The 12,850-nt window shown below is 41.0% G+C and overlaps 1 protein-coding gene across 7 annotated transcripts in view; it reads left to right on the top strand.

Annotated features, from left to right (window-relative positions):
- TACC2 (transforming acidic coiled-coil containing protein 2) overlaps positions 1-12,850 on the top strand; it is a 128,244-nt gene that overhangs the window by 104,099 nt on the left and 11,295 nt on the right. For 2 of the 7 annotated variants that reach the window (XM_059476624.1, XM_059476621.1), the window contains exons 12-18: positions 2,409-2,470; positions 3,283-3,398; positions 4,151-4,331; positions 4,444-4,584; positions 5,498-5,578; positions 11,327-11,470; positions 11,857-11,933. In XM_059476624.1, coding sequence (XP_059332607.1) covers positions 2,409-2,470; positions 3,283-3,398; positions 4,151-4,331; positions 4,444-4,584; positions 5,498-5,578; positions 11,327-11,470; positions 11,857-11,933 — 802 coding nt within the window. The remainder of the gene's footprint in view (positions 1-2,408; positions 2,471-3,282; positions 3,399-4,150; positions 4,332-4,443; positions 4,585-5,497; positions 5,579-11,326; positions 11,471-11,856; positions 11,934-12,850) is intronic. The other 5 variants (XM_059476622.1, XM_059476623.1, XM_059476626.1 and 2 more) reach the window with 5 other exon arrangements.

The raw sequence follows: 12,850 nt of genomic DNA, 5'->3' as shown, positions 1-12,850 counted from the left end.
TCATTATAATCAACAATGCTTCTGCTTTTCATCTCTCTTAAAAATAATAATTTTTTCTCTTTGACAGTCTTGCTCCTGCAGCTTTGAGAAATTTCTGAGTAATTTGAGGGCTGTTTCTCAGTGTAGATATTTTTACCTCTCCCAGACACCTGTGTGTTACCCTGTAACCTAACACTGCTTCTGTACAGATACAGCCCAGCTCCTGAGCCAGCCAGTGCATCCAGCCCTTATCTGTGTCAGGCACTGCCTGTAGCTGCTGCCTTGTTCCTGTTGCACAGACCTGAAATAAGCTCTAATTATTAGCAGAAAATTCTGATGTAATCTTGCAGCTATTTGTAGGAGGAGTTGGAGGACATCACTTAGTAAGTCTGTTGTACGTGTTTATAAAAGATAATTATCTTGCTTAGTGGGATATCCTGGGCTTGTCTGATTTTGAATGTACAGAGATAACTAGAGCCTAAGATTTTGGAGGGGAGATGATGTCTGAGAGGAGAGAGAGAGAGGAATTGTGCTGGAGACTCCTGAGAGCAGTGAGACGAAACAAACTGCGTTTAGCCAGCCGCGTTATTCCTTTTGTTTCTACTTGGGCTGTTTCCATCTGTGTCCTGCCTGGTTTTTGGGTTTTGTTTTTTTGTCAGCAGTGAAGTTAAGTGTGTGTTGTCCCAGCAGCCAGTTTGGACTGGGATTGCAGGGCTGCTGGCAGTGCTGCAGGCAGGTGGAGGATCCCTGTGGCTGTGCCAGCAGAGGACAGTGCCGGAACGTCTGCTGCCCCTGAGGCTGCCTGGACACTCAGGGCTGCTCTCTGGAGCATAAAGCTGCTCCATAAATGCTCCTGATGCACCTCAGTGGGCTGTCTGTGCATAAATGGGGTACAGAGAGGCAGTTTCTAAACACTTGCTGCTCTTACCTGGGATTTCAGGCTTTCTCCTGCAGTTCAGCTCCTCGCAGAGGGTTTGAATTCATCCTTCCAGTTTGGGTTTTGCTTTCACTGGGAAAAGAAGTGAATGAGAAAGGCTGTTGCTGGTATCTGACACCAGGAGGTTGTCCATCTTGCCTGGCTCCTTATTACCATTAAAAACATGTGGTGCTAGGAATTTCAACGTGAGGAGCCTGCTATTACAGCTTTTCTCTTCACTTACAGATTTTACTGTGAACATTCCCAACCAGTACTGAGGGCTTGTGGCTCCTCCTCTTCAGTGGTCGTTTGACAAAATAGTGTAGTGTAGTTTGTGGAATTAAAGTCCTTGTGCAGTGTTTTTTATTACTAAAAAAGCAAATCAAGCATTGTAACATGACATTGAACCCTCTAAAACTTTCTTTATCAACAAATCAGGCTAGAGATTCTCTTCAGGATTGTTTGTTTTTAAACATCAAACATTTTAATGGTGGTTATCATCTTCTTAATGCAAGCTCTATTTTTCGAAAGCTGCCCAAATCTAGAAGGATTTTAGCACATGATTTTATGATAATGCAAATGCTAGTGTGCATTTCCTTAGGATTTATTTGGAGTGGGAATCAAATTATGCAAGTGGTTTATTGGATTAAATCATGGAAACAGAACAAAGTACAGCATTTGGACAAATTAACTATGCATTTAATTTTAAATTAAGTTGTCATTGTAGGAAGTTTGCTTTTATTTGAGTGCAGGAGGATATGATCTCTTTTCCTGTGTTAGATTTGTCTGCTTCTATATCAACTACTGCGTGACCACAGGCTGGGGAGAAATGCTGGTTATCCCCTCCAGTGTAACTGGGAGATTAGAAGCAGAGAAGCAGTAAAGATTTGCATTTTTATTAAATTTTAGACTTAGGGTTCTTTGTAAATCTTCCTGCCTTAGACTCTTTCTCTGAAAACAAAATGTGAGAACAGCCCCATAAGCTGGGCTGGTGGCTCACTCCTGGTTCATAAGCACTCAGCTATTTTAGGTTCCTTTTTCTTCAGTGATAGCCCAGTAGTTGTTCTGAATTAAGAGCGTGATAAACATGAAAAAATAGAAATTATTTTTTCTCAACAGCTGTTAAAATATGTTTAAAAGAAATTGGCATCAGCATTGCCATTTATTGAAAAAAATGTGTTTTCTGTGATAAGATAATATGATAGGGGAAAGTTGCCTGTACTCAGAAATTACTCTGAAACCTTCTCAATATTCTGGTCCCTGGGGCAAATTAAAAAGCTGATTTTTTTTTCTGGCAAACTGATTTGCCTGAAATGTGTCAGGTTCATTGTTGAAAATGAGTGAATATTAACACCTTTTACTTTCTCTCTGTATAATCTATTTTTAATATGTCATTGGAAAGTATTGAGCAGAGTGGGAGTGGCCCCTGTCAATGAGAAGATCTCTCATTTACTTCTGAAAAAAAATCATGTCATGGCATGTATTAACACCTCTTTTTTTGTTTCTGTTGCAGAATTGGAATATGGCAACTCATATGAAATAGAATATATGGAGAAAATAGGCTCCTCTGTGCCTGTAAGTTCTCACCTCTATTTCCATTCATTTGCATTCCCCTGTCAGAATATACTACCCTGGTAATGCCCTCAGCCTCACCACCCTTTAAATTAATCATAATGTGCCTGCAGCAGATTTGCAAAGCCAGTTCCTTGAAATTGGCATAACTGGGGTAAATTGCCTGTGCTTTGTTGTCCTGTGTCCTGTAAAGCTTGTTCCATTTCATGTTTTTATTTCTAAGCTAGCATCATAGTAGTTTTCTCTGGAGATTCAAAGCCAATCAGTATTTCCAGCAGTTCAGAGTGCAGAGCTGTCTACACCAACTGCTGAACTCTTTAAGAAATTTGGAGTAAAAGTTTGAAGAAGGTGGAGGGAATCAGGAGAGAAACAGAATTAGTGTGAGGTCTGGAATGCTGCACTGTACATTATCCCTTTTTTCACCTTTTTAATAATGGATTTCATAACCTGACTGGATCCAATGAGGGGATATCCACTGGGGACATTAGGAAAATCACTCAGGTGGTGCTTAAAGCAATGAGAATATTCAGTGGATGTTTTAGTAACACCCTCAGCCAAGGGGTGCCTCCTGCCTGACAGAACCAGAAATCTGATTAACCCCAAACTGGGAGAAGAGCCACTACAAAGAGTGAACAGTTTAGGTTTTGTCCTTTAATGGTTTCTTCCTGGGAGCATCCATCTCAGTATCAGCATTACAACCCTGTATTATTAGTTTTCTGTCAACTCATTTGCTCACTAAAGGCTTCAGTGACCTGAATTATCTTTAATGGAGAATGGTTGAATTGCTTAATGAGTTTCTCTTTCCCTGTGGCCAGCAGGATGACAGCACCCAGAAGAAGCAGTCCTTGTACCTAATGTTTGATGCCCAGCAGGAGAGCCCAGTGAAATCACCTCCCATCAGATTGTCTGACTCCACAACTCCCTGCTCAGGGTAGGTCACAGTGAGCAGTGCAGAGCTGTCAGGGGACTGGGTTCCCCTCAGAGCACACACGCAGGAACTTCTTCCTCTCTCTGCCTCTGTGCTGCCAAGTTATTTGTTTAAAAATAGATCCCCATCTGTGTGCACATATGATAGAGAACAGAGGGCAAAGAGACACAAGTTTCATGGTGGAATAAGGGCATGGATTTCTCCTTCACATTCTGACTAAATAATCACAGTGGCAACTGTTTTACTGAGTGGTGGCCTCCTACTTAAAGCTTTTTCCTCAGATACTGAGGTAATTTCCACATTAATCTAGAAATCTGTTAATTGTAGTTTTTCACTTGGTTTTCCCTGGGTACATTTTCTGAACAAGGGCTCTTGTTCATAAGACCAGGATGTGGGAATTGTGTTTACTTCCAATAATTTTGCTTGTCATGGACATCTGTTCTTGTGAGTAAGAGTTGTGTTTTGGGACAGAGGTAGGTCACAGTGAGAAAGGGGTAAAAAGGCAAGTGAGAAATACTGAAGAAATGTGACCTTTCTGATAGAACTGGTTTTATTTTCATGTCTCCAGTGCATTGTTTTGAAAGGATATTTCAAAGTGTTACGAGATATAATGATGTAAATTTGAGCTGAAACAATGTGTGTATAAATATATTTTTATATATGCACATACACATGAAAGTGATGAAGAGGACTTGCCCAGCTGCTACCAGAAGCAGAATTGTGAAGCTGAAAACATGTGCACAATCTTTTTCCAGGTCGAGTTTTGAAGAGCCCGAAGCCCAGCAGTCCTCGGCCATGAAAATCCCACACCCAGCGTCCCGAGTCCTCGCTGCCAGCCAGGAGGCACATCTACAGTCCCCTGACAAGGCCAAGCAGAAGGACCTGGAGCCCATGACTCTGGGAACAGCTCCAGAGGCCATTGAAATCGTGAGTCCTGTATGATAATGGTTTGGGAATCTCTTCCTCCAGAAATTCTGCGTTTTGCTTTTGGCCCGAACAACTCGGGCAAAGTCTCTGTTGCTTATTCAGCCTCCTCTTTACCTTTAAGGCTTCTCCTGAAGACTCCTTTGTCTCTGCTGATGCTCTTCTCAATAGGATATCTAAGAAAGCCTCAATATGTGATCAGCCTGAATACCTAGATCCTGACCTAGCAGAAAAGAACCCCCCAGTATTTGCTCAGAAACTTCAGGTTTGTAGCAGAAATATAAATGTCCTTTTGTTTCTCATTGTCCATACACAGGCAAAGGAATGCTTTGCCTCATCTAAAAGGGGTCGAGGGAGGTTTGGAGGGCATGTGGAAAAGAATTAAAATAATTATTTAATTCTTTCCAAACTAACTCTCCCCTTTCAAAGACTTGAGGAACAAAGATATTTTCATTTAACTCATGTAATTCATATAACACATAACCTTAAATTTCATCAACACCTATCCTATGTACCTCTAATGTATGTATTTTCCAGAAGTCTTTTCAAAGCAAATTATTTTAAGCTTGAGCACAGGACTTGATGTGTGGAGAGTTGTCTTGTCACCTGGCCTTAGTAAGTCTGTATGTATAGATTCATTTTTTGAGATTCAGGACCTAATTCTGCTGAAATGAAAATGAGGCTTTGTTTTTCTTGTAATTTCTCTAATGCAGAATTTGGCATGGTTTCTTCTAGGAAAAGCAAATGGATCTGCAGAGCAGTTCTGTATGTCAGGACATATTTTCTGGAATATTTACAGTGAAATTTTTAAAAAAGCAAAGGTTGAACTAAGATTGACATGTGGCATAAATTCACATAAAATGGAAATGAAAGGGAGAGGAGTCTGTGATAAAACATCTTTAACTTCAAAAAACATATCTTTTACATGAAGTATTGTTCATACTGATTACCTAACACAAATTATTTTTCTGCACAGCTACCTCAAAACTAACCAAGCCCTGGAGTTTTGCATCACAGTCCTCACCATGAGAGGAATTTGGGGTGTTTGTCACCCAGGAATTGTCTGAGTTACACGTTAAAATTTAACAACCCATTTTTGAGTGTGTCAGACTTTTCTTACCATGCTCTCACCGCATTTTTTTCCCTGTGGGGGACTCCCCCACCAAACCCTGTGACAGGAGGAGCTAGAGTTTGCTGCCATGAGGATAGAAGCTCTGAAGTTAGCCAGGCAGATTGCCCTGTCCTCCCTGCGCTCCAAGGTACCTGCTTTGTGCCTGCCCTGTGTGTGTGAGTGTGCACAGCCCGAGTGCTGCTTGTCCTGGGGGGACACCAGGAGCATGCTGGCAGCAGAGCTGACACAGAAGTGCTGTCACCCCACTCACACCCCAATTAACAACAGGCAAGAAGCAGCAGCGTTCCTGCAGCAGGAGATGGATTCTGCAGCCCAGGTAGTGGTTGTCATTTCTCTGAAGCAAGATTTGTCCTGAATTGTTTGATGGTGAAGAGTACTAGGCCTGCTTTGGCCATAAGGACATTCTGTCTTCTGATAGTATTTTCAGCTTGAAGTCAGACACCTTTGACCCTCAATGTTTGGAAGGGAAGAAATCAGTCAACCTTGCCCTCAGGCATCTGAAGAAAGGGACTGCAGCAGGGTTGGAAGGGCTACAGAGCTCCCAAGGAAAAAAAGCCTTACATCACAATGTGTCTTTATTCATAAAGATCTAAATCTTTATTTGTTTTCATTGCTACTTGCAGGTCCTGCTGGTTAATTGTGCCTCACAGTGATGCTTTGCTCTTCTGTAGGGATGCACGTGGAGCTCACTGTGTTTGGAGAGCCAAAAAAGTCATTCCATAAATGTTGGTGGCTGTCTTGGGAAAGGGTATCAGCTGAATGGGATGGCAGTGTCCTGCTGCAGTGAGACATCTCATTCCAAATGAGGAGAGTGTGCTTCTGGCATGCCCTTCTCCAGTAACCTTCCTCTTGTACTGTCCATTAATAGGTCAGCCCAAAGTCTTTGCCCAATCCTAAATTGTCTAGAGTTCATTGCATCACAACAGCATTTGGGCTGCTTTCAGGGTAGAATTTCTTTGTGCTTTAAAGATCAGCTACATCATAAAAGTAAAGGGTTTTTTAAGGCTACCTGTACTCCTCTGGAAAAACAATAATCATATTTGATTTATCTCACACACCTTAAAGCCCATAAGTCACCTTGTTTCTCCTGTGCACATATATTTACTAAGGTAAACACATTCCTCATGGATTTAAGAGTATTTTAGAGTATGTGGTTATAATCTTTTATTTAATTAAGAAAAACATGGCGTTGTCTTCATTAGAAGGACTAACCAAGCTGAAACCTGTAATGAGGAACATAAAGAGCAAAGGAGGAAAAACAAAAATAATTTTCCTTTGTGTGACTGTGTCCCCTTGCTCTGCTGCCCTGAGTTTTAGGTGTTGGAAGAGAATATGGTGAGATGCTCTCTACCTCCTTATTCTCTCTCAAATTCCTTGTCCTCCCAACACTTTGCTGTAACATGAAGGATTCAGGACCTCCAGCATCAGGAAACACCTGAGATGAAACACATAATATTACATAGATGTTGTTCTGTTTAAAATCTGCATTTTTGCAACCAGCCAGCTGTTCAGAAACTCACAAGTTGCACTCTTTTAGACTGAAGAGAATGCATTTGTGTGTTTGTGAGTACTTGTGAGTTACCTATGGGAGATTGAGAGCTGCAGAATTTTTACAGAATGTGGGGTTACATTTTAAAGATGTTGTTCAGCATCATCACAGCACCTTGTTTTGTTGGAACAAGTTTTGAACTACTTAAAAATATGGAACGGATTTCACGTGACTTTTTAGAAAATGTCACTAATATGTGTAATAAAGATAACAAAATGATAAGCAGAGGTGAGGAGAGAAAAACAGGCAGAACTCCCCCCTCTGACAGAGAACTGGCAGCAGTTATTGATGGTGACAGTGCCCCATGTTGGTCCAAGCACAGCAATGCTTGAAGGCCAGCACCATGGGTGTCATGTTAGGCTGGGAAGGACTTTTGTCCTTGCATGGCTTTGCTATTTCAGTGTTAAATTAGCCTGTGATGACACCCCTTGTGACCTACAGTGACTGATGGCCTGGATTAAGTAGAACAGAAACCAGCAGATGACTGCAGTGACTTAAATTTGGATGCTGCTGGCAGAATTCCCTTCTGGATGGCTGGCCTCTGTTATTTTCTGAATGCTATATAATTACATTTAACATTTGCTAAATGATGACTGAGTGGGTAACAAGAATAGGATGATAAATAAAGACAGAAGCACTTGTTATGATTAGATCACCTAAAATGAAGATTAAATATAAGCACTTTGTGCTAGCACTAGGAGTGAGAATAAGGATGTGCAGTTTGTTGTTCTCAGGCAGAGAGGAGTTATTTGACCACTCCCAAATTTCTTGTCACAGACTTAAACAACAGCAGGCCCAGTCACCTACTTTTACATTGCCAAGTATTTCTGTCTTCCAGTGTTGAGATGAATGAACTATTTTCTGTTGAACAGTCTCCATTTGGATGTTGTGAGCTAATTTTTTGTGTCCAGCACCTGTGGGTGCTGAGATAGTATCCAAGGAAAATAAAAACTGGAAGAAAAGGCATTGGCAAAAATGAGATTTGTGCATTACAGCTCTGTGGGCCTCTCATGGCAGGAGGAGAATTATTTCCTACAAACAGCAATGCCATTAATTTTAGCAAAACTTTACAGGCAGAAAACTTCTGCTTGGGTTTTCCTTGCCTTTCCATGTATTTGCAAGCACAAGTAGGTCTCACTTTGCCTGCATTGACCTGTCTGCTCACATATCTATCAGAAGAATCCATCATTCCATGCACACCCAGGCAGCATTTCAGGGGTTTGGAAAGGGCAGCCTCATTTCCAGCAGGGCTAAACACACATTCCTCTAACTGCTGGGATAAAAACTACTTTTCATTTTCCTTCCATTTCTCTATTTTCTCCCTCTCTGACCTCCTGGAAGTGAGATAGCTGCAGCTGGTTAATAGATGTGCATTTGTTTCCCTTCTGGTCAGATACCTGGTTTCTGTGAAAGGTGCTGGGAAGAGAAGCATGTTGGGCTCTCACATATTTACAGTAAGATTGCAGTGACCTACATTTTGCAGTAATTCCCCTGAAGACTCTAATCTTTCTGTGCGAGGTTTAGTGACTTACAAATCCCTGTGATGATTATTACCCCAATTAACTGCTTACCTTCTTAGCAATTAAGTGTTAAAGCATTATTATTGGGTTATTTTGGGTAACACCATCATCCTGTTCGTCAGGTGCTGTTATTTTCTCAGGGCAGGAATATTTTGCAGGCAGCAAATAACAGTTACTGAGTCATATGCATCAGTTAGGAGCTGTGTAAAATTGGCTTTTGAAGTAAAACCATGATGACTTTTACTGGTTACTCCTGCCAGAGAGCCCAGCTGTGACTTGTGCAGGGTGTTTGCAGAGTTAGGGCAACACTGCTTGGACCACTGCTACAAGCATTTCTGCTCAGTGGTTAAATTCCAAGAGTTTTTATGGTCATTTTTTTGAAATTTCAAGCTGTTCTGCATGTCATTATTGCTGTTGTTTTGTACAATTTCCTCAAATGCAAAGAGAGCTAGAGAAAACATAACTGTATTAATGATCTGTTCTGCACTATATAAAAATACCTCTAAGTACATATTAAATGCTCTAAACATCTTTTTCTTTAAAAATTGTCATCCTCCCAGCAGTTACTTTGACTTGTTTTTATATGAGCTTGAAAAACGTTTGTGTTTCTTCTTGGCACAATGAATATTTTCCAGCAATCTCTTTATGAGATCCAGCAAATTAAGCTGCAGGAGGCTTTTGAAATGTGGCAGATGCAGTTCAACAGATCGATCTGAGGGGTGGCCTTTCTTTGGAGGACAGCTTTTGTGATCTAATGGCTTTCTTTTATCTCTCAGTTATTTCTACTTTGTGATTAAGGAGGGAGTAAAGAACCTTTTTTTTTTTAATTTATGCATTTACAGAGGTGTCTGAGCTTGTGTCCCAGGTGGATTTTTTTCCTATGTAGTTATTTAAATAGGGAGATACTTTTAAGAGCACAGGCTATGCAGTTTTGACAGATCTTGGAATGGTTTTTCTTCTGCTAGGAAAATCCACCAAGTTTGAGCTTGCACCTCCTAATTGTGCTGGAATTGATCATTATTTTAGGTGTTCATGTTAAAGGTAGCAAAAACAGAGAAGGGATAGCCTGCTCCATAAATCCTAGGAGAGTCAATTGACTCCTAGGTGTAAAAACAAAAAATACCAATAAATTAGTGAGAGTCTCCTGTAAATGAAGATGCAGTGAGGTGTTCTGTAAGTACTGTTTAGGTTATTCTTGTTCTAATTCAGTTTTCTTGCCTAGTCTTTTAATGTTGTTAGTGTTTCTTTGTGTTCTTTACAGATGTGATATCCAGAACATCTGGTCCTGGGTGCATTGTGTACAGTTTTAAATACAGCTTCTTCACTCAGGTGTGATACAAGAACTCACAAGGGATTACAACAAAATTAGCAGTGGGTTTGGATGCTTTCTGTGATGCTGGGCAGTGTGAGAAGAACTGTGAGGAGGTGAATGTTTTATGGAATAGCATCTGGCAAAGTTTCCTTTACCAGTGCTGAGACAAGAACATGTGATGTTGAAATTAATGAGGACTGAACCTTGATCCCGACATTATCTACTCCTTTCACATCCCTGTGCTTCAGTCACTAGAGCGTGATTCTGCTATTTTCTTTTAAAAAATACAAACAAAATAACTAAAACAAAACCACACCACCCTCTTTTACAAGAAAATACAAGAAAATAATTATTTTCTCTTTTATGTAAAAAAATATTTGAAATACTCTTGATTACTACTCTTAATTATTGCAGATAAAGCCTAAAGACTTAGGAACAGCATTAGTGAACCTGAATGAACAGAATACGTTGTTTTAATGTACAAAGTTAACAGGTAAACTGGGAAAATACATTATCCCCTTTTCAGCAGCAAGGAAAACAGGATTTGACTATCTATTTCCATCAGTGGATGGAAAAAGGCATTGATCAGTCTGACTTTCCTCCCCACTCATGGTCCAGCCATTGTGGTGGGGGCTTGGCAGTGCCCAGAGCAGCTGTGGCTGCCCCTGGATCCCTGGCAGTGCCCAAGGCCAGGCTGGACAGGGCTGGGAGCACCTGGGACAGTGGGAGGTGTCCCTGCTGTGGCAGGGTGGCACTGGATGGGATTTAAGGTCTCTTCCATCCCAAACCATTCTATGGACTATCCTTTGGAATCTCCTCAGTTTTCATGTGCTGTAGCTTGGGTTGTTTGCATCAAGAGTTGTTTGTGAGACATCTCCTGCCTCTCAGTGTCACATTCCTGCTCTTTGCTCTCCTCATTTCACATGCTGCTCTCCCTTATTTAATCTGGGCTGCTGACATGAGCAGAATTGACAGCTGCAAAAAAAGCCTCATTTAACTGACTAATCGCATGCTGGACACCAGTGGGGCAGCAGTGCCACCTGCATAGTCACACTTTTTCTGTTATTCTTTATGATAGATGCCATGTATTGACAGGCCAGACCTAAGAAAGTGAGCTGTCCTCTTGCTTCTGGTTTCTTGATTTATTTTTATGGAAGCAGAATTCCCCTTAACAAGCTTTCTGCCTTCAAATCTGATTCTTCCTGCTGATGTGCATTTCTTGTGGATGTTGTGGTGAAAAACAGTATATTTTCTAAAATAAGACTTTAAAATATTGATAGCAAAGTGCTGTCTTTGTTTTCTCTCTGTAAAGGTAATTATGACTCATGGTGCTTCTTATGGATCTTCAATGTATATTTTATGATTGCTGAATTCAGAGCTCCTTGTTTGTGTTGTAATTTAGACTAGAAGTCCTAGCACCACACCCAGAAAACCCATGAGCTAAACACCTATTTAATGGTTTATTTCTTTGTATTTAAAAAAACAAACCCACAGAGAGAACCTGCTGTCCCAGCAGATGTTTCCATCTCCAAAAGTGCTCTGTACTCCCGCATCGGCGCCTCAGATGCAGAAAGCACCACGGCTCTGCTCTACCCCCAGCAGGACCTGGACTCTGCACTACGGCTGGCCAGGGCAGAGGTAACTGTCTGCACAACTTGGGAAAGGAAAAACCTGCCCCTTGTTATTCCTTTCTTGCCTGTTTTCTGCCAAAAGTGATCACTTGTTCTGTTCTTGGAGCCGTCCTCAGCCACACTAAAGCAAAAGGTGCCACACTGCAAGTTTTACTTGTTTTACAGATGTGAAAAGCAGATATGATGTAAACACAAATCTTTATGGTTTTAAACCTCAGGTGTGCACTGTGCATCTTGACATTGCGATATAATTATATAAAAATATATGCTGCTTGAAATAGGAATAAAATGATGTATTTTACAAAGCTATGTATCATATTAGTGTGGCTAGCAATAGCAATGAAAAAATGGATATAATCCAGGGGGGTTTATTCCCTTTGTTTTCTGTTTCAGATTGTGGCCAAGGACAGGGAAGTATCTGAGTGGAAAGAGAAATATGAAGAAAGCAGAAGGGAAGTGATGGAAATGAGGTGGGTTATTAACTTGATCAGTCTGTCAGAGATGAGGCTTCATCTCAGCCTGACAACAGAGTACCAGGCTCATACAGTTGTTTTGCTTAGCTGAATTTGCTTCATTATTTTTAATTTAAGGCTTTGCACTGATCCTGAACTGATACTTTGTCTTTTTACTTTGTATGGTGTGCACCACTGTTCACGGTAATCGCTGAAAACTTCTGTGTTGGTGATCTCATTCACACCCTCAGAATACTGAGATAAGGAAGGTTTTACTCCAGGTTAATGCCAGGGAAGGAGTTCCTCTGATTTGTGTGTGAATTCTCACTAGGATTGCATGGTGAGGTTCCTGTTGCAGACTGGATGAGTTGCTGCAGAGCTGGCAGGAGGGTGCACATTAAATGCACATTAAATTCACTTCTAGTTCTACTTGGAAAAAAGAAGGAATGTAGGGAAGAACATGCAGGTTTGCAGTAGTACAGGCTGCCTCCAGGACATCATTGTAAAGTTGTTCAACAATAGAAATCAAACCAGTGTCAGTAGAAAAGCATTTCCTGTACAGGAACCATTCTGAACTATCAATGTTGGCTTTTAGGGAGATTCTACACCCTTTTCTTTGAACTAAGATGATTTTTTAATTGCTGCACACACTAAGGTTGATTTTAGTAAAGCAATAGTTCTCTTGGCTTTTGCTCTCTTGTTCCCTTTGAGAGCTGACAGAAGGACCTGGAGCTTTTCAGTTTGTTCTGGTTGTATCTGTTCTATTTCTGTGCCAGCCTGCCTCTGTTACATTAAATATCTGTACACTGGGACATGGTTTGATCCTCCTCTCTAGCCCAGGTCCTACCACTTGCAAGGATGACAGCAAAATCCCTGTAGTGGATGATGTGAGCAGTGCTGCTCAAAGAAACTGATGCCTTCCATTCAGTCAGTTA

The sequence above is a fragment of the Ammospiza nelsoni genome, chromosome 8, assembly GCF_027579445.1.
Source record: "Ammospiza nelsoni isolate bAmmNel1 chromosome 8, bAmmNel1.pri, whole genome shotgun sequence".
NCBI classification, from domain to species: domain Eukaryota; kingdom Metazoa; phylum Chordata; class Aves; order Passeriformes; family Passerellidae; genus Ammospiza; species Ammospiza nelsoni.
The sequence above is the reverse complement of the archived record's forward strand: the minus strand, read 5'-3'. Positions and strand labels throughout refer to the sequence as shown.